The sequence below is a fragment of the Neolamprologus brichardi genome, chromosome 7, assembly GCF_056152115.1.
Source record: "Neolamprologus brichardi isolate AB-2024 chromosome 7, ASM5615211v1, whole genome shotgun sequence".
NCBI classification, from domain to species: Eukaryota; Metazoa; Chordata; class Actinopteri; order Cichliformes; family Cichlidae; genus Neolamprologus; species Neolamprologus brichardi.
Genome location: NC_142110.1, coordinates 51,326,197 through 51,348,397, shown reverse-complemented (window position 1 = coordinate 51,348,397; position 22,201 = coordinate 51,326,197). Strand labels below are relative to the sequence as shown.

Genomic DNA, 22,201 nt, shown 5'->3' with positions numbered 1-22,201 from the left:
GTTTCTTTTTCAAAGATCAATCTTGTTTTTTGTCACTACAGAACAGATGTGCAAAGAATGAGACAATTCTCTGGCTACGCCAGAGGAAACATTTAATACAGGCAAATATATTTTTAATAGGCACTCAAAAATGTCTCATAAACTAGCTCCTGGCTTATGGGAGCTAACAGGGCTGGGCAGAGTGAACTACTCTACCAAAAAGGAATTATTAATATTAAAACTCTCAGAAGAAGGGAGAGGAAGTTTGATGAGCTGCAATGAAAATACTGCAAAAGACTGAAAAGGAAGGAAAGAGACTGTGGATGGTCGGAGATATCAAAACAGGAAAGGTGTAAAGATGATGAAGGAATCCAAGAGACATATTTGAGAAGATGGAAGAGGTTCATACTGGCTCGCCCGCTATTCCCTTGTCCCCTGGAGATCCAGAAGGCCCCTGGATACCCTGAAAATTGACAAATCCCATTTAAAAATCAAAAGAATAGCACTGCATTTCAGGCGTGATGTCAGATACAGTATATTCAGAAAATGACATCAGCAACTATAAAATAGAGAGAGTGGAGTTTCATGACTTCATCTAATCTTCCTCAGTTGTATTTGTTCAACATTCACATGTATGATTATAATGAACTTACAGAAAATCCTTTAGGTCCAGTTTCTCCTGGTTCTCCTTGCTTTCCCTGGAAAGACATAAAAAAGAATTAAAACAAAATGGTTCTACAGTGCATATTTATAAACTTGATGATGTAATAACACATACGATATGTTATTTGCCTGTCTATCCATACAAAAAAGTGTATCTTTGTGAAATCTATTACACTGATTCCTATCATGTTGCATTTACAACCATTACTATAAATAAAGATCACTACAAGGTACTGCAACAGCTGCTCAGATAAGTCTCAAAGTCTCAAAACAAACAAAAAAAATCAAATAAAATGAACAATAAGTTGTCATATATGTAAATCTAGGCCACAGACTGTGGGTCTCCACACTGTCGGTATCATGTATGTCCTCTAAATTATGCTGACGTCTCACTCCTCGGGAGGAACATAAGCACCAAAAAAGTACATGAGAGGAAGAAGTGGAAAATCAGAAAGGTACCGCAGGAGCTTTACCTGCGGTCCAGGGAAACCTAATTTTCCTGGAGGACCATCAGAACCCTGCAGAAAGGAAGAAGGATGAGCGCTAGCAACTGTCCAGACACATCAGTTTATTTCATATTTCCAGGTTTCAGAATGGAAAAAAGAAGATGTGTAGCTATTTTTTGTGCTGATTGTTGCTTATTTGGCAATTTTGTTCTCTTATATGCTTTTTTTCTGAATTGTGTCTGCGTGATTTGATAAAAGTATATCCCAGCATCCTTACCTTCTGGCCCTCTAATCCAATCTCTCCAGCTGGACCGTCAGGCCCTTTCGCTCCCTGAAACACAAGACAGCTGTCACTTCACCAACAGAGGTCACTGTAATACTGCCAGAAATCCACAACATACTGTAAACAAACATCTCTGTACAGTTTGACACCAACACTTACAGTGTCCTGCATTTATCAGGGAAATATCAAAAATAAATATATCTGTGTGCTTATAGTTAATGTATGTACATGTGCACAGAGGCTTCATGTAAAACTAGCTACTTTGCTGTATATTCTCACTGATGGCACTGAGGGTCACTCATCTATAAGACGCATTATTTCAATTACAAGTCAGGGCATGCACATATGCATACTGCTCACACTTAAACACACACATTTTTAGAACAGCTGTCTCTTTACTTTACTTGTATCCACCTGTCAAAGATAATCATTGTAAATCTACTAAAAGGCCTGCTAGTCCTGTGAGTAGTGAAAATAAATAGGAACCAGGCAGTATACCAGCACAGTCCATCTGCTCTGCACCTGCATCCAAACCATATCTGTTGTCAGCGCTGTGGAAGATACTGGCTCACTAATATCGAGAAGATGCTCACTGGCTGTGACTGTGTGACACCACACGGGTCAGTCGGGGTGATCGGATCTCGGTGGCTATAAAGAGTGAGCGTTTAACTGCCCCTTTCTCAGGATAATTGAAATATTTTAGAGTGGAAATCAAAAAGCCTATAACATGACAGCCTCACAAAGGAGGCCTTGTTGTGAGAGTGATTGATGACTGGGCACAGTGGGAGTTTGGCCCATGCAGAACAACGCTAGCTGAAGTGCTATAAGCCTATTATACATGGAGCTGGATGAGCACCGCTCATTAACATTCCTGTCTGGGGTACCTGCTACCCACTGGTTACGTTTACATAGACTAATTAGCTGACATGTACGGAAAATATTTTATTCTATCTCGGCACAGAAAACATATTTATGCCTAAAACTTGATTAACCACACCAAAAGAGTCAGCATCTATATGAACTGGCCGTCTTGGATGGTGCCAAGAGGGAGGGATGATGAGATGACTCTTCAGTATGGAAAACATTAGCAGAGGATTTCTAGTGATTAGAAGTCATGAGGAGTTATTAGAGGCAAAACGTGATTGGGTGACTCTTTGTAGCTGACATCCGCAAGTTTTACTGGAGAAGTTTTTCTTCTTTTTTTAAACTAGAAAATAAAAACAGACACAGAAAACGACAGCAGTGGCACTGACGCCCTATAGGCTGATGTTGGCGTGCAGTTTTATCTCCCTCTTTTGTGTTTCCACAATATATGCCTGTCAGAAAACAGTCTCAGCAGAGCCAGATGTCACAGTTCACAAGGCCTCGTGCTTCAATCCAAGTAGGGAAAATCTAAAACACATATGCTGTTCAAATGGTAGTTGTATGCAGTCTCATTTCACACTAAGATGCTTTATCCAAGCGTGACAAAGTCTTTGATACAGAGCTGTTACAAAACAGCCTTACTTCATTTTCTTCTGTCCAACGGGAACATTAAATTGCTTGTGTCAGCTCGGACTTTATCGTGCCAATCAGTTTGTGTTTACTTGCTTCATTAAACGTGGTGAATGCTGAATACACTAAAAGCTTTTTATTTTAAAAACTGTTGCTGGGACTGAGGTTGTGCGCATTTAGACAGCGGGGGTGAGATATGAGTGTCTGCGGTCGCACACATAAGATCACAGCTGCTAACAGAGTCTGTGAGAGAGTAACTCCTGGCTTGCTACGCTCAGGTTTCTAGTCTTGGAAGACCCAGTGTACTAAGTCATGTAGCAGCAGGCAGATTTATTGGCAGTGGAAGCTGCTGACATTAGTAATAACTGAAAACACAACTTGAGATTTTAGAGCGTGGCCAGGCCCATCTCCCATAGATTCTTCAGATGAAGAAGCTCAATGCTTTTTTTACGCCACTTTCCAGCTGGCTCATTGGACCCAAAGAAGTAAAAAGTTCCCTAACTAAAAAGGGGCTAAAACTGAGGTACATTCACAACTGTGAAGTAAAAGTCACCGTAAACATAATTATAGAAATTGTCCTCATTATCTTACTCAGGATTCATTATTATTGCACCTGAAAGCAGATGTTTAAGTGGGACTTCAAGAATTTATTTGCTTCATGGTGTTCCAGATGTCAGATTTTATGAGCAACATCAATTATTGAGGATTGAAATTTCTCTTGATGGTATTTATCCAGATACTATTTCAGGTCTTAGTCCCTGTTTGCCTGGTTATCGTCTTTCAAGAAAGCACTCTGGGGTTTTATGTGTTTTTTATTGTTCCCGCAACGCTGAAATTGAAGAAATCGCAGTGTTGTTACTGGCATTATCTGTGTCTGCTAATTATCTGAAGTCTATTTGCAAAGAGTTTGGTGCCACAACACTGGGGAAGTGTTAAACAGGTCGTAACAGAGAAAAAAAACACAGGTGCTCTAACTTCCTCTAGAGTACTAAGCAGTGTAAAATAATGTAACTCGCTGCTGCTATCACTTTATAAGTATTAACTTCATAAGTGCCATTTATAATGCTAATGTATTTACACGAGGTTTCAAAAAATAAAAAATAAATCAAAAATCTAATAATGAGATTTTTTTAAAAATGGAGAAAAAGGGCGAACAAGGGGGAAAGAATAGGAGGGCAACAAGTAGGTTTTTAAGGAGACAAAGAAACAGTAAATTTAAGTAATCGGTAAGTAATTTTAGGTAGTGCAGGAGTAGTTTTAAGTAAATTCAGGAATTTCATAGAAAAGGAAATTATTCATGGAAAGTAATTTCATGCACTGCATAAGTCATTTCTTGGTAATTTTGTGGAAAAACAAACAATATTTCCCTATCTTACATTGTAAGCACACAATAGTTTTTGGGGCACAGACTGTATTATGAAGTGGTTTAACTTCCATGTAGTTTGCAGGAAAGGCGTGTCTCCTTTCCTGCAAACTGCCTGGAAGCTTGAACGTTTTGCTTACACAGTAATTGTGAAAGACCAAAAATTAAGTTAGACTTTGCTCCATCATTTTATGGTTACAGTAGAATTGAATAATATAATAAGACAACATCCATCATACACATCAACATAATGAATATTAAATAAAGTGATGTAAAAAGGCAAGATTAATCCACTCCATAATGTGGCCTCCACCATGATAAGTAGAGCGTGTTTATGATGTAAGATGATGAAATATTGTTTCTTTTTCTGCAAACTTAGCATGAAATTGCGCACTACTAATAATTGCTTATGCAGTACTTAAATATTGTTACTTATTCTAGTGTTTTTAGTGTAATTTCAAATAAAATCCATTGAAATTCTATTTAATTACAGGGGAATTACTCCCTTAGTCACGGGTCATATTATAAAGCCTCAGCAGTGGCATTTGTGAGTGATGTGTGAGTTTGCTATTAAAGCAGAATAATTCAATCCAATCTTAGTTAATCATTAACATAAACCCTGCTTCCCTGGTTTACTATATTTATCTGCAAGCAGCTTCCAGATGAGCAACAAAAGCCAGATCCCATTTTCCAACCACAACAGAAGTGATGTTGGACTAACAATGACTCGTTCCCATAACCACCAGTTATTGTTCCATTTCTATGGAATGAAGAAAAGAGCATTTGGTTTACATCACCAGAGCTCTTCTAGTGCTCATAATGAGTTCGCTCCCCCCCCCCCCCCCCCCCGCAAAAAAAAGGCTAAAACATTAATTCTTCAACTTTGAAACTGCATATGTGTGCAGAAGCACCCACGTCCTTTAAAACATCTATAACATCAGCTCAGATCCTGCCACACATCACTTCACCTTATTCACCAAACAGCTCTGAAAGCAGTAGCACAGATCTCCTATAAACACACAGCAGAGGATACGCAAAACAAAAAATGGTGTATATACACACTCTTCTGCCAAGTCTATGATCTGTTCTCAAGGCTGGGATCTGTGACACAGTGACTGCAGAACGCCAGTCAACACCTAAGCTGCAAAGAAAAAAAAAACCCCAACTAAACTCACGTGAACCTTTCGACTTACCCGCAAGCCTTTAGGCCCTCTGGTACCAGTTGGCCCAGTCGTTCCAGGAGGGCCCTGATAAACAAAGGAAAATGGGGGATAAAGAGAAAACAAGGGGGAGGGACAGAGATAAAACAAAGGTTTACACTGACAGACCACAGAGCCCCCTGGCTGTTGACCTTGCAGGGCAGCCTGACCTCGGGAGCACACTATAGGGTTTGTTGTTAGATCTGTCACTCACACCAATTAAAGGGTCTGCTCTGGAATCCTGTCCTGCTGCACCCCAAATCCCCCATATTTATATTTGTTTTGGTGGCTCAGTGGCCCCTGCCTTCAACCAATGATTGGCCCGCTCTGTCAAAGCCGGCCACGGCAAAGAACGGGGGGCAGGGGAAGCTTCTAATTGGTTATAGGTGTTGGGCTTTTGACTGACAGGAGGGTAATGCACATTCGACGGGAGGTTGCCAGGTTTTATAATGCTCAGAGAAACCTACAGAATGTGGGTTATTAAAATTACTTAAAATATAATCTACGAATGAAATTAAAATACTTTAAAAAAAAGAAAAAGTTAATTGATTAATATTTTAAATGTCTATGAAACAGACACTTACTATTGTTAGTAACCACTCACTGTCATCACTATGATTAGAGAGGATCATATACAACTATGAATGAGTAAAAAGAAAGTGCAAAATATGCAAAAGGATGGTGACTCACTGGTCTTCCTTGTGGTCCAGTAGGTCCGGCCTCACCCGGTCCCCCCGGGTGACCCTGGTGTGCAAACATAGATAAACATAAACTCAGTACATCGATTACAACTGATACACGTCAGGAAAAAACACAAAAACAACACAAAATGATGATATTCTGACACTTTCACCTATTACAAAGCAAGTTTATTTAAGCAGAAAGGTGTTGACATAAAGGCCAAACTCATTCTCCAAATTGCACTGAGATGTGTTTGAGGCAATAAATTGTCCGTCTTTCACACCCTCATTGGTAGTTCAAACATACATCTGGAGAAAAGCTCTGTCTGCTGGAAAAGACGTTTTATGTAACGATGAAAGAGAAAGCGGAACAGAAAGAAAATAGACAGCATGAGGTGATGATTTTATGTAGGAAAACATACTACTTTTGGCTGCTTTTCTCTCTTCTTTTTACATTTTTTTTTATAGTAGCTCGTTTTTGGCCAGGCCATTTGTAAAAGCATAACTATATAATGGGGAGTACTTCAGTCAGAACTACTCAAGACAGCCGAGTGCAATAAAAATCTATCCAATACACAAACTTATAGCACAGTAGGCGGTTCTGATGTCATGCAGGAATAAAACAAAGAAGCCTACAGTATGAGCACTCTGTTAGTGACTATAGATGTCTGCTGGTCAGCTCCCCTCACATTGTATGATGCAGACTTTTCCAGAGGGTCTGTTTCTGTTTTGTAGCTGGCCAACACAGAACTTCCTTGTGAGTGAGTATGTGTGTGTGTGGTGAAGTCCTCTGAGAAATCTAACTGGCTGTCAGCCAGCAGGAAAACCTTCTCTGCTTGAGCAACAATGATGACTAAATTCTTATCCACTCCGGCAAGTCGCATACATTAGACAAGTCCGTAAAAGACCCTACACGATAAAGAGTCGACGAACTCTGTTTGAAAGAGCAGGTTAAGCTAAGTTATCCTTTATTGATCTTCCTCTCAACGCTCAACGCATCCTCAGTATTCAGAGCAGCGTGCAGCCACTGTGTGGAGCTCTAAGCCGGCACCTCAGTCAAATCCCTTTAGGAGAGTTTATCTTGTGATATTTTCGATGGCATTTTGAACTTAGGACCTGAGGCGACAGTACTAACCACTGAGCAGAGATGTCAGACTAATTTTAGTTCCTGGGCCACATACAGACCAATGTGATCTCAAGCGTGCCAGGCCAGTGAAACCATTGCATAACAAACTATAAAAAAAAAAAAAAAAATCTCTAAATGTTACCCTTTCTTTTAATATAATGGACTACAATCACTGAAAATGAATAAACCGGCCATTTCCCCAGTGACTGTCTCACTCCACTGTCATTATAAAGAAAGGCTACTGTAGTAACGTTTAAACTCTGCAAAATCCTACATTGGTTCAGACTGGATTCCTTTGGCGGGCCTGTTCTGGCCTGCGGTCTGTATGTTTGACACCCCTGGGGTAAAGGAAAGTGCACAACACTGAAGGAATTACTCAGAGGTCCTGCAGACGGTAAGGAAATTATCAAGTGATGTCCGAAAAAAAACCCAATATCCTCTTTCTATTTTTGTGTTTTCTTTTGAAAAGTTTCCAGCAGGACTGTCAGCACTTTTCTGACCATTAATACCATCACAGAGGTAAAATATCACAACGGATTCACTGGAATTATTTCCAACTTTGTTTGAATGAATATTACAAGCTTTGTTCCCCAGTTAAAGCCCTCTTGTCAATTGCCAAACCACTGCTTAGAATACAGGGTTTAAAGCTGCCTGAACTGTGACGACTGAGCTGTGCTTTGAGGAAAACCCCCCCCCCCCAACATATTCTGTCATATTCTTGTGGTACATGTGTGCTTAATCCCTCACAGCACTATATTCCCATGGGAATAACAGACACAGTTTAATCTAAAATGACCATTTCTTAGGATTTTTAACAAAGACAAGATACCTTCTTTGGAAATGTAATCTTAAGGTCACGTTTTAACAGACTCAAACGTCATTCTTTCTCAGTGTGAAAGCCCTCCACACTCTAGCTGTCATTCTGTCTTACCGTTGGTCCCTTTTCTCCAGGTGGTCCAGGAAGGCCCATCTCCCCTCGATCTCCCTAAAATTGCACAAGTCCAGTGTTTTCTCTTCAACGTGATCTTGTAAAGACTATTGAAATAAATTCATGGGGAAAAAAACGCAAATTATTACCTTCTCTCCTGCCAGTCCCACCTCTCCCACAGGTCCAATGAAGCCCACCAAGCCCTGAAACATGTTGAATGGATGAATTAATAGATGTTTGAATTAATGAATTGGCAAAAAGCAGCCAAGCCGCCAAGGGTTTCTTACTCTCTCTCCCATGGGTCCAACTTTTCCAGTGATGCCGGGCTCTCCCTGCAGAGAGAAATATGCAATTACTTAAAAGATTAGAATAATGAATTGAATGTTCTTCAATATATTTGGCCAAAAAAGCAATAAAAACAAAATCATAAATAAAAGTGGGTTTTTTTTTTCACCTTAACTCCCTCTGTACCGAGTATCCCAGGGAATCCTTGCCTGCCCATTCTACCCTGAAAGATTTTAGCACAGGATGATGAATAATGAGGGATGTACTTGCCAGTGAACGCATCATTAATGTTAATCCCAGATTCTCAGCAAGGATAAAGGATCTTTTTCCTGTAAGATGACAGCTTGAGGAGAGAAGCGGGAAACAGTCGGTTCACCGTGCACGCACATATGCAGTACGGTTTACAGGTATTGCTGACAGTACATTTTGGCGAGCTGTAAAATGAGTGAGAGAATGACTAATGCTCCTCTTGCACAGACAGTCACTCCTGGGGTTAAGGTGGGTGAAGGTAAGGGGGGGAGACGACTTTTTTACTGGTAGTACCACCTTCAGGTCAGGAACACCTGAGCCATAGTTCTTGATTGAGTGACTCAATGGTACCAAAGTTTTACTCAGGTTTGCTCAGCTGCTTTTACAACGCAGTGCTGGATAAGGCTCTAAGATACAAAGGGTGAAGGCAGATTCTTGCAGTTAATTAGAGATTTCCAAGAATTCTTCTTATCATCTTTTTTAGATTAGAGGAAGATCATTCATTGTGCAGAGAGAGAGACAAATGAAGAGCAAATGAGAAGATGAGGGAGAGGACAAAAAAGAGAGAGGCTAATGCAGTGACACAGAGGCAGAGTGTCAGTCTGTGCTGAAGCTGAAAGACAGCTAGCTGATGAGGTGGAGGAGTAGGAGGACCTGCGGCACCTGGCCAGAGATCAATCACAACTCCCGGAGGAGTCGTACGGCGCTTCCCCTCGAAAGGAGCACATAAAGGAGGTTAGAGTCTGATGCAGGCGAGTGTGTGGGAGGAGGGTGAGTGTGGAGGAAGTTAGGCTGAAAGAAAGTGCAGATGAGTGGAAGAAAGGATGGGATGACAATTACTTAGGTAGCATCTGAGTTTGTTTGGCTGTGAAGCGTAAGCTTGACCAAATATTTATTCTGAAAATAATTTTTAAAAATTTCAGTCATTTCAAAAATATTTTAATAATCACAATCACAAATGTTATGTTTCTGCAGTGGCCCATTACTGTCTTCAAGCATTTTATGACACCTATAAATCGTTCAACCTATAAACATGGTGATGGCAATTATTGCCCCCTAGTGGCCATGATCAAGAATTGCATGCACCATGAGTAAAATCTCCTGAGGCTACAGGAGGCTGTGTAAGACACAGAACACAAGACTTCTGACTTGTCCAAAGCAAGAAAAACCCACAAAGAGAGCCTACTTTATCACCGTTCATATGATCTCTAACTGTGGCACAGCAAATGTTGCGCATGCATAAAGCTAAAGCAGTGAAGTTAAAATACGTACGATGGAGCTGGCTGAGAATTAAAAGGAGTAACTCATGATTTAAAGCAAGCCACATATTGATCTTGTATAGCTCTTTCTGTCTTTGTGGTTAGGTTACTGTCTACTCTGTAGTAAAAGTTTAACCCTGGGGTGCAAACACCACGCTAATTTAAACAGCAAGTATTAATTTAGTTGATTGTCAAGCTTGGGGACAAATTTAGCCTCACATTGCAATGCTTTTCACAGTCTAAGTGATAGCTCTGTCCCTTCCCCTCCCTCTATCTTTGGTGAGGAGCTTACCACAGATAGAAATAGGATGCTTCTGCATGGGATACAATTTAGACAAACATGCTAAATTATACGATACAACTACAGAAACAGGCAATTATAGCCCTTGTTTTTCACTGATCAAACATGCGCACATTGTGTTATTCTAACTTACGATACTCTGGTGGAAAATAATGAGCCTTGTTTTTTGGCCTACATGAGACCTGACTATCTTTCTCTCGTATCCTCTATTTTCATAAGAGCAGGTGTTTAACCAATAACTCACCTCGAGTCCTGTTAGGCCCGGTGGTCCAATAGGGCCCTCGTCTCCCTGGAAACAGATGATATTGATCTTAGCATGGCTTATGTTAAGGGACATTAACTGTTCCTTAGCAAAAAATAAATAAAATTCATTGTGCCATAAATCTTTGAATGCCTGTCAGGCACAGTTGGGTCATTCTTATGTGGGTGGCGTCTGAGAGTCTTACCTCCAAGCCAGGGATCCCTCGTGGGCCTGGTAAACCTCTAGCCCCTGGTTTTCCCTTGATGGGTAAAAAACAGTAAAACAATTGTAAAAGTAATTGTAGCATTTACATATGTGTTTTGAGCCACAGTAGCAGCACTGTTATGGGGAAAATGATACGGGTCTGTTAGTTATATTGGATGGACAGCCATAAAAATTTGAGACAGACAACAATGGGCCCCAGAGGATGAATCCTCATGACTCCGGTGTTATCGGACAGTTCCTTGGCCTGTATTTGTATAGCGCTTCACTTGTCCCTAAGGATCCCAAAGCGCTTTACACAACCAGTCATCCACCCATTCACACACTGGTGATGGCAAACTACATTGTAGCCACAGCCACCCTAGGGTGCACTGACAGAGGCGAGGCTGCCAGACACTGGCGCCACCGGGCCCTCCGACCACCACCAGTAGGCAACGGATGAAGTGTCTTGCCCAAGGACACAACAACCTAGACTGTCCAAGCCGGGGCTCGAACCGGCAACCTTCCGATTACAAGGCGAACTCCCAACTCTTGAGCCACGATCGCCCCAATAAATGCTATCATCTACTGAAACTTTCTCCAGATGATGTTTAGTTTATGATCAAGTATAAGCAAAAGTAACGCTCAAAACTAAAATACGGCAGTGGTATTACACCTACTTAAAAAAAAATATAAAAACATTATCATCATGTAAATATTAGGGGGTTGGCATTATAATTTAGCCCAAGAGCCACCGTATCTCTCCCAGTGTTGCTGTGGAGCACCAGCCAAGTTCTGTCCCTGTTTTGAATCATGAGTTAGTTTAGGGACTGCTTAGCTTAGATCATGATTTTACTAACCTTTGGTCCTTCAAGGCCGTTCTCTCCTGGTGGTCCCATGTCACCAGGAAAACCCTATCAAGATTAAAAAGGGCATTGATTATTATTCTGTCTGTGAAATACAGACATCAAATGCAACAACAAAGGAGTAAATACAAACCTCAGGGCCCGGAGGTCCGGGGGTACCATCGGGACCTTTCTCTCCTGGCTTTCCCTGTAAAAAAGAAAGACTTTGAAACAGTTGGATGTGATAAGAAATAAAAAAAAAAATCATGCTGAAAATGAGATGAGAGGATCAGTGACATTTGCAAATGTCTGTGCATTTGGCACAGCCAGCAGCTGAGTCCTGTACTACGAAGCAGGATTTGGGCTTATCCGTGTAACTTCAGTGTTACCACTTGTTTGTCTGTTTTATGAATGTGGTTCATTTATTAATGGGGTGCATTGGCAAGGCAAAAGACCTAATTTTTTCTGGAGCAGGTTATGTTTGAAATGAGCTCAACAGGTATAAAAGCACTGCTCACTGATCAATCAAGTCTCAGCAAGTTGTCCACGTCCTGAACCAGCAATGCTGGTAGCTCCACATGTTTGATTTGGCAGATTTTTTACATCTGATGCAACCCTATAAAGGTTTGTGCCTCCTTCTGGGATCAGACTAGGGATCTCTCACTTGTTAGGCAACTATAGAAACCACTACACTATAGAGCCACTTGACCTGATATAATGTTGGTGACAGTTTCCTGGCAAAGAGCAGCGACTTCCTGGACACTCTAATGGATGCTTGTAAACCTCATGGATAGGAAATTGTTGCATCAGGCCAAGAAATAGTCCTGGACATAACACACTATAAAAATAGTTATGTTTACTGTTGATGAAAAAAAACTACTTTAAACATTAAAGACTACACGATGTGCAGATTTTGGACCTTTTGACACTGCTGAGCTTGCAGTTTTCAGCTTTCTGCTAAGTTAACTGGTATGTCTGTTAGCAGAACTAATAGACATATCTTGAGTTTTGTTTTCTGGCCAAACTGTTAGCACAAAGGCTATTAAGGAAATAGCTTAAGGACCAATGAAGGCAAAAACAAACAAACAAACAAATAAACAAAAAACTAAACTATTGCTTATCTAATTGCTTATCCACATTTTAACAGTTAAATGTATTCTTGGTTTTCATTAATACATTCCCAGACAAGAACTAACCTGTGGTCCTGGTTTCCCACGGATGCCTGGTAAACCTGGGGCCCCCTGGACACCCTGTCCAATACAAACAAAAGTTAAAAACTCAGCGAGACAGTCAGACAGGATCAGAAGCTTCATTTCTTTTCTAGCAAAGCAGACATTCGACATGCATGACTCTCTGTTCAAGATTGTGCTATCTCTTGGGGCCACTCTGCTCTGTGATGGATTTGAATTTTGCTTACACACAGTGTGGAGGGAGAACATATGAATTTCCTTAAGCTGAACAGCAGACATCTGGAAAAGTCATTTTGCAAAGACAAAGGCTGTGTAACACGAGTGTACTGCAGGTAGCGTTCCGTACGGTGGCTGAGGAAAACAGGGAGATAGAGAGCGTGTGCATGTGTGGCGTGCACAACTGTGTTGCAAAGGTGACGTACCTTGTCTCCTTTGAATCCAATCTCCCCTTGCTCTCCAGGAATCCCAATTTCACCCTGCCAGAGAGAGAGGAGGAGACGAACACGCATACATAGATGCGGATGGATGAGGTATGGACAGAAAAAAAGAAAAAAATGGAAACCATTAGGGGGGAATGAAATGTTCCACTTTTCCAAATACAAGCTTTTATTTATTTTTTTAAACAGACAATACTAATTAGCAGTTTGCACTTTATGAATATCCACACACAGCGAGTGTTATTTACTGGATTAGCCAACTATTCCATGTGGTGTCAGTATGTATTATGAAAGGCATTGCTGCAGTTTGTCAAACCACATGTTTTGCAGGCCGTTCCAGTACAAAACAAATGAGTAATAAAGAGTAACTGCAGTAATTACAAATGCAAAGTGAGAAGTGTCCAATAAACCAAATTTCAAACATGAGGCCTCTGATGAAGGTCTTTCAGTCACTTTCAGATCTGACTATTTGTGCTTTACCATCATTAAGGTATTGTGCACTGTTCTGGTTTTAGTAGAGGCAGCCAGATTTTACTGCTGTCCTTAAAAGGCCTGCTTGTTGAGCCTCCTTAAATCATCAGTGCTGAGTGGTCTCTTCATGCTGTGTGTGTTTTTTTGTTTTAAATTTCAAGGACAATGTCTGTCTACTTTTCTTTCATTCTCTTCAATAGCTTGGCTGGCTGCTTTCAATTAAAATGCTTCCATAATAGATTTCACAGAAATATGCATATGGAAACCTCATCTACACCAATAGAAACAATCCTCAGAAGTTTATATAAGTTAATTTGCAGGTGACACCTAATGAAAGCATGCTGTTTAAAGTCTAAACTCTGGACAGAAATATCTACGGTAGGATGCAAAAGACTACATATCCATCACATGCTGCTTAAACACAGGTCAATAACAGGAATATTCAGATCACCTTATCACCTTTCAGTCCTGGTTCTCCTGGATTTCCAGGCACCCCCTGGAAAAAGCACCAACAAACTGGTTGAAAGGCACCCCAAAAGCCAAATTTGATCAAAAGTGCATCTTTACGGCACATAACTGGCAACTAATCCAAATCCAAAAGCTTAAAATAGGCCTTCTTAAAAATCTCTTGTTTTATTGCATATACAATAACTGATAAAAATAAGACAGTGAAGGCAACAGTTTCTATCTCTATATGTGTGTGAGAGATTACCTTCAGTCCATTAGGTCCTGGCGGGCCAATCTGTCCCACAGGTCCCATGTCTCCCTAATGCAAGAAGATGGGATAAACAAGAAACACATTAATAAATAGTGATATCACATGCATAACGAACAAAGATGTGGCCCAGGCCCCATTCATTAATGTAAAAAACACATATACAATAAGAGAGCTCTTTGGGATTGATTAAGAATAAATTCACTGTCTTGCTTCCAGCCTCGCTATCACATCAAACACAACATAAAACAATGGATGATAATATATGACTGACACCGGGAAGAATGAATAGATGTTGTGGTCAGAAGCCAAGATTGTGCATCTGAAGCTTAAATCAAAGAGTAGCCTTGGCTTAGTGTTTCAAACATTAGCCCCAGTGAATAATTGACAGAGGATGTTATCAAGTATAAGCTGCAAAATTGCACCTCGGAGCAACTCACTTAATTTGGTATTGCGAGTTAAAAGGTACCCCCCAAACTTCTAATCTAATGGAATCTAATACCTGATAATTAAGTCACATCCTGCTGGACTGATCTGTCTCTAAAACAACAAGATCTGCTCTATAGTTTCAGTGCTCTAGTCTCACACTTAAATGTTAATTTCAACGGCATATTTCCTGCTCACAAATTGCTAGAAATGCATGAAGAAACACATTAATCTTAATTTAAATTAATTCTTGTTTATTATCACTCTACCTGAACTCTCACTTGACACTTAGCTGCTCTCTTAAAACAGCAGATTCACTCACATTTTGTTCCCCACAAATGAACTCTGAAACTGAATTATGCACATTCGCAGTATTGGGGTATTCAAGTATTCAAACCCAATAGTCACTAAGAGCAAGGTCCTTATGTATTTTTGTGTGTGTCTCTGTGTGTGTTTTTGGAGGATGATGCTGCAATGAGAAATACTTGCCTCCGCTCTGTGCACACATTGAAATCCATCTGTCTAATGCATCTATAACCTGGATTTTGCATTTTAACAACTATAAGACCTTACAAAGGGATCGTATCATTTTTATTTCCCAACCATAACATCGTACTCTGATTCTGATTCATTTGTAGCCTCAAAACTTCAGTTATGCATGATACAATGAGATGCCAAAAGGTTGCCCAGTAACCAGCTAGCAAAAGGCTAAAAAGGCCTGTTTTTGTATTTATGCACATATGAAACCCTATAAAAACATGTCTTGATGCATGCTCAATCATCCAGGTAAGTAAATCGCAAAAGACTGATTCTGTTAATCTAGCGTTTTCAGTCATGAAAATTTGCATATTAATGATCAAGGAACTGACTTCACAGCCCATTGATCATGCAGTGGGCTAGTTTCAGTTATTGTGCAAATGTACTCTTTATAAGATCGGGGAAACCTGCAGTAAGCTGAGACTGAAGAAGTCACTTGGATGAGTGACGAAACGTTTCTCCTACTGAAAACGCTATGTCCAGATGAACTGAATCAACCTTTTGGGACTTATTGAAAAAACATCCTATTGCACACCAAACAGCACAGAGATGTCAAACAGCATTGTAGCATGCACTTGTACTAATAGTGAAAATGCATCATAAACAGTCAGGGTATTGCAAATAAAACACAGAGATGGTGAGATGTGATTACATGTGATGTGAGATGTGATTTCAGCGAATGGAGAAGACTGATAATGAACTCCAGTGATTCCTAGCATCATCATAGACACGGAAACATCATACTGGTGAAAAACTGCCACAGATGAGGCTTCATGACATCAAAGCAGGCCTTGTTTGTATTTCAGAATGGCAGTATTTAACACAATAAAATTTGGTTCAGTTTTTTTCAACTGTTAAATATAAGGAAAAATAAGAAAAGAGAAACAATCTATCTATTTTGAGTGTATTTCTAAGTGAGAGTCGTTGTCTAGACATTTTCTCTACTTCAGTAGTTGCCAGCCTTCACCCAAAACTTCTCAGCTTTGGAGTCCCCAGAGAAGAGTGACTGTATATTTTTATCTTTGTAGTGGCACTCCGTCCTGCTGCTATGTACTGTACATTATGCTGACGGATAAGACGGATAAAGAGGACACAAAGCTCAGACTAGGGCTGTAATCAGAGTCCTTCAATTACAGGCCTACTACCACCACCGGTGGCCTAGAATAGGTCGGGAGGAGTGGCAGCAATGGGTGAAGACGGGACGCAACAAGAGAAACCAGGGAGACATTATAATCATACACAATTATGCGGCTGTCGGGCTGGGCAAGCATGGAGGGCAAGGTGATGGGTGGGCGGGGGGCAGCTCTGTTCTAAAAATAGTTATTAAAAGGGTGCTTCAAGAGGAGGACAAGATGCACTGTTAAGGTCTGTGTGATTGATAAACTGCACACGAGTGCCTTGTTCTTCATGTGAGAAAATAGCAGATATAAACTGCACAATTCAGGCTTTGCACTTACTGTGAAAAAAGCCCTGGTGTCTAAGAGCCATCCACATTCACCTAATATCTATATTAAATATATGAATTAGATTCCCACCAAACTGGCAGGCGACATAAATGCCAGCTAATAAAGTTTTCTCCTTTTTTTCCAGTTTTGCAGGTATATTCAGTTTCATTTAAACATTTGCAGCCGAGATTGTGCACAGAAAACACACAAACTACAACTCACAATAAGTCCAGGAACTCCGTTTGGACCGGGGGCTCCCATGTTACCCTAGTTGGAGAGGAGGAGAGAGAGAGTTAGTGAGATGAAGAGAGAGGGAAAAGGAGCAAGTTTCATGGGTTATTGGCCCTTTTTTTAAACAAACATGCTCAGAAGAGTGGCTCAGTGTTCTTCGCAGCTTATGAGAGGGGGCTGTGTGCATGAATATGTGTGTGCATATTTGTGTGTGTGTGAGGGGTCTCAGGTAGAAGTAAAAGGGATGTGAGACCATCGTCCCACTGTGGCTTTTTCAAATATGCAGGTTCAACCTCAAAAAAAGAAAGAAAAGAAAGAAAGACAAGAGGACAGAGACTGTATCCTAATTAAGGCCATTAACAGGTTTTACTTTAACCCAGTGAAATATCCAGGAGTTAGCACAGTTTACCCATTCAGTGTTAAAGAAAATCTATCTCACTCATTTTTGACTTTTATTCATAGACAGCATAAAGGTTTAGCGAAAGAAAGTCGTTTCTTTCACTAAACTTTGGAAATGTGAAGCCAATGCAAAAGAGACCTGCTTTCTTTTTTTTTTTTAAATGGCCAGCAGGGGGCGACTCCACTGGTTGCAAAAAGTCTTCCAGTTGTGTAGAAGTCTATGGGAAAAGAAACCTTGGCTCCCTTGTTCTGTGACCTCAGTAAACACTTTCCTGATGACTTAATGGTGGTTATATTGAAAACACAAAGTTTAATTTGTAACTTATGGAAAATTATAAAGTATGCGCACTGGATAACCTCATTAGCTAATGACAAGTTTCCTATTGCTCATGATGCCCAGTTTTAAAGCACCAACATGGCAACAGCAAAACTGGTGGCATCAAAAGGCGACAACATTAAGCAGAAGGTGATGTCATTGTTTTAATGGTATTTTCTTTTATTTACCACCATCATGAAGTTGATTGTTTTAGCCATGGCCATGGTAATTTTTCTTCAAAGGATTACTTATTTGGTGACTTATGATGCCATCACCAACACCATCATCACAGCAAATCTGATGACTTCCCAATAGGCCTCATAGGAGGTTGATGGTAATCTCATGGTACATCCATCTACAGGACATTTCTCTACTGCAGCTAGCCATAAACAAATAACAAACTATACATATCTACTGATGATAACTTTCCCTCTGCATGTGAAATTACTGATAGATAAAAAGCAAAGTATATATAAATCTATTTTCATATATTCCATAAGCTTGTCATACTGATTATTTCATAATAACATTTGATAAATCTAATGCGCAATCCACTTTGGATGATGGGTCTTTTTCTCAGGAAGAGAATAAACGTCAGGTCCAAGAAAGGATTTATTAGCAGTTCAGCTGCCTGCTCTAAAAGCCTGACTCATTGGAAAAGTCAGCGGTGAAGTGTTAACTTAACTTCACTTTTATTATGCGTAGTTCAGTGTGCATCAAGTGGAACTTTTTATGTTTTTGTTCTAGAGTTTTCACTGACAGGCTTATGAAGTCCCAAATTTGTAGCAATATCAAAAATAGTGGAAATGCTACGGTCCAATTATTTGTCTTCCATATGGACGGAATTAAGCCACAGACTGGGTTTTGCTGGTCCGTCATTAATGAATGGGGGGAGTCATCAAAATGGCATCCTATTACATCATTTACTATTCTTGGATATCGCCTTCTCATGCTGTGAAGCGGCGAATAGGAAAAGCTACATTTAATACAGCGTTTTTCTTTTTTCTTTTTCTTTTTTGGAAAATATGTGCCAAGGAAAATGATCTACAGCAGCTGGAGGCATGACACGAAATGAAATGCAATAGCGATGCTTGTCAAGAACAACTTCAAACAAAACCCAAACACGGAGGCAAACTGCTGGACCAACTGAGGATTTAGCCACAAGCACTGTGAAAATATTACAGTAAACATCAGGTGTGTGTGTGTGGGTATGTAAGCATGTGACATACTGGCTCTCCATCTGGCCCAGGTGGTCCTCTCTCCCCAAAGTCACCAGGAAACCCCTGAAAACAGAGAGAGGAACTTTAATGTTGGCGACATACAGCAACTCAAACATAGGTATTCAGAAATGTATGTCCTGTTGCTTTTAGTTCAGCTCAGAGACAACTGATTTTTGGGCAACTTGGGGGAAACGCGCAGATGTGAACACAGCATTCAAATTGATTTGGTGAGCAGCTCCTTATAGACACATCCAGCATTTATGGAGGGACACAACTATTCATTATAGGAGTGGTTCTGGCCATGTGATGCCCACTGTAATCTGCCCCACCCCCCCAAATCCACTGATTCACTAACTGAAGGAGCCTGTCATAGCCTGAGCAGGAAGTTTTCAGTTGCTTCTTTATTGGCCAAATGACACATTGAGATAAGCAATGAGAGAGAACCAAAGCAGCACATTTAAGGAATCAAAAACAAACCAATAAGCTGAAAGATGGTATAAAGCTCTTCAGAGATAATGATCACTGGAGATGGATGATCGTTCTCTGGAGCGTCATCTCTACAAGTCTTGTGATCTACTGCTGTAATAAGCATATTTAGTTACAGTCACTTTAGTGCACACAAGGCAATTGTATTTGCATTGATTGTGCAAATACTGATGCAAATAAAAAAAAGAAGTGCATTGTAGTTGGGGGAAATATGCCAATGCGAATGGCCTTAACCATGGAGTCAAGTGAACAGAGCACACTTTTACAAATACTGCTGACTGTTGCACAGCCAAGAGTGCTGCTACTGTAATAGTGCGGCAATTATAACAATTTCACAGAGTCAAATATAGCATTAAATATAAAGTAATTTGAAATATGCACAAAATAAGAGTATAATGGCTCCATTAAAAGCATTAAATCTATCAGCTGTAGGCTGTGTGTAGCCAACTGTTCTACGGTTCTACCGTAAGCCAAGTAATTACCCTGTCCATTTAGCAGTAACAGGGAAGATAATCAGAGCTTTGCTAACAGTTGGTGGTTTAGCGCAGAGAAACCACATCTGCATAAAGCAACAGAGCCAAGGCACTTTAAACCAAACCATTCAGAAAGACTCATAATGGCTAGGTTCTGGTATTCTGGCCTCAATGCATTGTTTCAAAATGCCAATTACTGTTAGCTCCAGAAAATGTCAGTTATTTCTGCAAGAGTGGAGATGATTTAGATATACTGCATTTAAATCTCTGTCTATACTTAGAAGCAAATTGTGCTGACTAAACGCAACTCCTTTGCAGGTTGTTTCTTGAAAACAAAATGCCATTTCAACCTCACTTTTAGACAATAATAAATCCCTTTGACTGAGGCTTTCTAAATGTTTCTCCTGAAACTTTGCATCAGGTCAATGAGGCGATCCTAACAGCACTAACTGCTGTAATTGCACATTGTTTCTGTAGCAGGTGGAGTACCATGCTACCTAAAAACGAAGAAGAAGAAGAAAGTAGGGTCATTGTGCTACAGAAGCCTGCTTTATAGCACAATAAAATTGTGAGCGCTGGGGGAACACACATCTACGAAGGATGACAGTGACCCGAAAGATGAATCATGTAGCTGTTGCCGCTGCTGTATGAGCTGAGGACAAATGTGGGAAACGTGGATTTGCCAAGTACTTAAAAAGCCTTTGAGGAGAGTCATGTGAGCCTTTAGTGTATTTCTGCTTTCACATTATGTCAGACCACCCTTTTCATCAGCCTCAACCTTAAAAAGGATCAAACAACAGCAGCACTTACTGCAAGATACTGAACTGATATAAAAGAACTGCAACAGATGAGCCTGATAAAGAAAACCACCACCAACAGACAAACACAGCCAAACAGAAAAAAAGGTTATGTAGAAATGTTGGCAATGCACTTTGGAAACTTTTTAAGCTTTCCATGGTTTTAGATATATTCGCTCTTGACTCATTGGTAGATGGCAAACTGTGCGTCTGTGTGTGTGTGCGCTTCCTCGACAGAGTACAAGTGCTCTGGTGATGGCCATTAAAATGTCTGGCTCGTGTTCTTGTGGTTCTTCTGTTCCATCAGGGAGCAGAGGGATGATCTCTGAGGGATCATCTCATTAAGCGTCCATGCTTTCCATTTTCCATGCAAAAGCACTGAAACCAGATGACAGTGATTACGATAGGTGTGTGTCTTTCAGTTGCTTTTGCAGGCCAGAAATGTGCTTAATTTCTAAATTTACTTCAGTACATTTAATGCTGTCTTTTAAGGATGTTATGCATAAGAAATGCATGGATATTGGTACTAAACAGACCAAAATAATGATATTTTTATATCCCTGTGCCGTTTTCATGGCTGTAAAACTTATCTTATAATGCAGGCCTCTTTAAGTGAGGAGAACACCCATGCATACAAACTCCAAAAAAAAATCTAACGCAATCAAATCAAATGCAAAAGGCCCCACAAACTTCTGATGTGCTAAATTTGTATCTGCAGCTGCTTCTTAAACAATTGCCTAATAACAGAATAAGCATTTACTTCTAAAAGCCTCACAATAGTGGACACTCGCTTGCGTGTGTTTAGACGTTTTGGCCAATAAATGGCTTATTTACTGAAAAGCCAATAAGCCACAGCTGCAGAATGATCTCAGCAGTGTGTGTTGGGGGTTACACACTCTTTCTAAAACACTCTGTCAAACTGACTTTGAACACTATATCTGACACACACAACAGAATCAGCGGCTTCCTTCCAAATGGCTTGGCTCCATGCTGGGGGGGACCGAAAGCCCATTACTCCAACAAAAGCCTTTTTCTTGTTACATCCAAGACCCCGACATGCGGCTGGTGGGACTCCACTCTATTCAGGCTGCAGTTAACCCTTCCAACAGCCATGGAAATACTTAGCCGATTGAAAGAATGACGCAAATGCAGACCTTATGAAATTTTCATATGTGTTGGATTCTTTGCAGAAAAAGTTTCGATCTGACCCAAATACAGGAAATCTTTCTTTTTTTTCCCAAACTTGTCTCTGAACTTTAAGGTTCTAAAAGCTATAATCAGCATCCATAACAAAGCAAACATTCAAAATGAGCACATCCAGCACAATTTATCACATTTTTGAAAGATTATCTGCAAAGTATGTTGAGACAAAACTTTACCGGCCTACCCATCTTGCCCCTCTTCCCTGGTTCGCCGGGTATACCCTGAAAATCCAAACAAGATAGAGAGAGCAGAAGTAGAAAAGAAAGCAGAACAGAAAGGGTGAAAAGAAGACAGAAACAAAGATGAAAGACAG

At 40.3% G+C, this 22,201-nt stretch overlaps 1 protein-coding gene across 1 annotated transcript in view; it reads right to left on the bottom strand.

Moving 5' to 3' along the window:
• Positions 1-22,201, bottom strand: part of col27a1a (collagen, type XXVII, alpha 1a) — a 64,697-nt gene that overhangs the window by 9,670 nt on the left and 32,826 nt on the right. The window contains exons 12-32 of the mRNA XM_087843803.1: positions 22,065-22,109; positions 18,939-18,992; positions 16,986-17,030; positions 14,353-14,406; positions 14,092-14,136; positions 13,155-13,208; positions 12,739-12,792; positions 11,697-11,750; positions 11,558-11,611; positions 10,702-10,755; positions 10,500-10,544; positions 8,616-8,669; positions 8,449-8,493; positions 8,311-8,364; positions 8,165-8,218; positions 6,118-6,171; positions 5,422-5,475; positions 1,366-1,419; positions 1,116-1,160; positions 633-677; positions 389-442 (exon numbers count right to left, since the gene is read on the bottom strand). Of these exons, the coding sequence (XP_087699929.1) occupies positions 389-442; positions 633-677; positions 1,116-1,160; positions 1,366-1,419; positions 5,422-5,475; positions 6,118-6,171; positions 8,165-8,218; positions 8,311-8,364; positions 8,449-8,493; positions 8,616-8,669; positions 10,500-10,544; positions 10,702-10,755; positions 11,558-11,611; positions 11,697-11,750; positions 12,739-12,792; positions 13,155-13,208; positions 14,092-14,136; positions 14,353-14,406; positions 16,986-17,030; positions 18,939-18,992; positions 22,065-22,109 (1,071 nt within the window). The remainder of the gene's footprint in view (positions 1-388; positions 443-632; positions 678-1,115; positions 1,161-1,365; positions 1,420-5,421; positions 5,476-6,117; positions 6,172-8,164; positions 8,219-8,310; positions 8,365-8,448; positions 8,494-8,615; positions 8,670-10,499; positions 10,545-10,701; positions 10,756-11,557; positions 11,612-11,696; positions 11,751-12,738; positions 12,793-13,154; positions 13,209-14,091; positions 14,137-14,352; positions 14,407-16,985; positions 17,031-18,938; positions 18,993-22,064; positions 22,110-22,201) is intronic.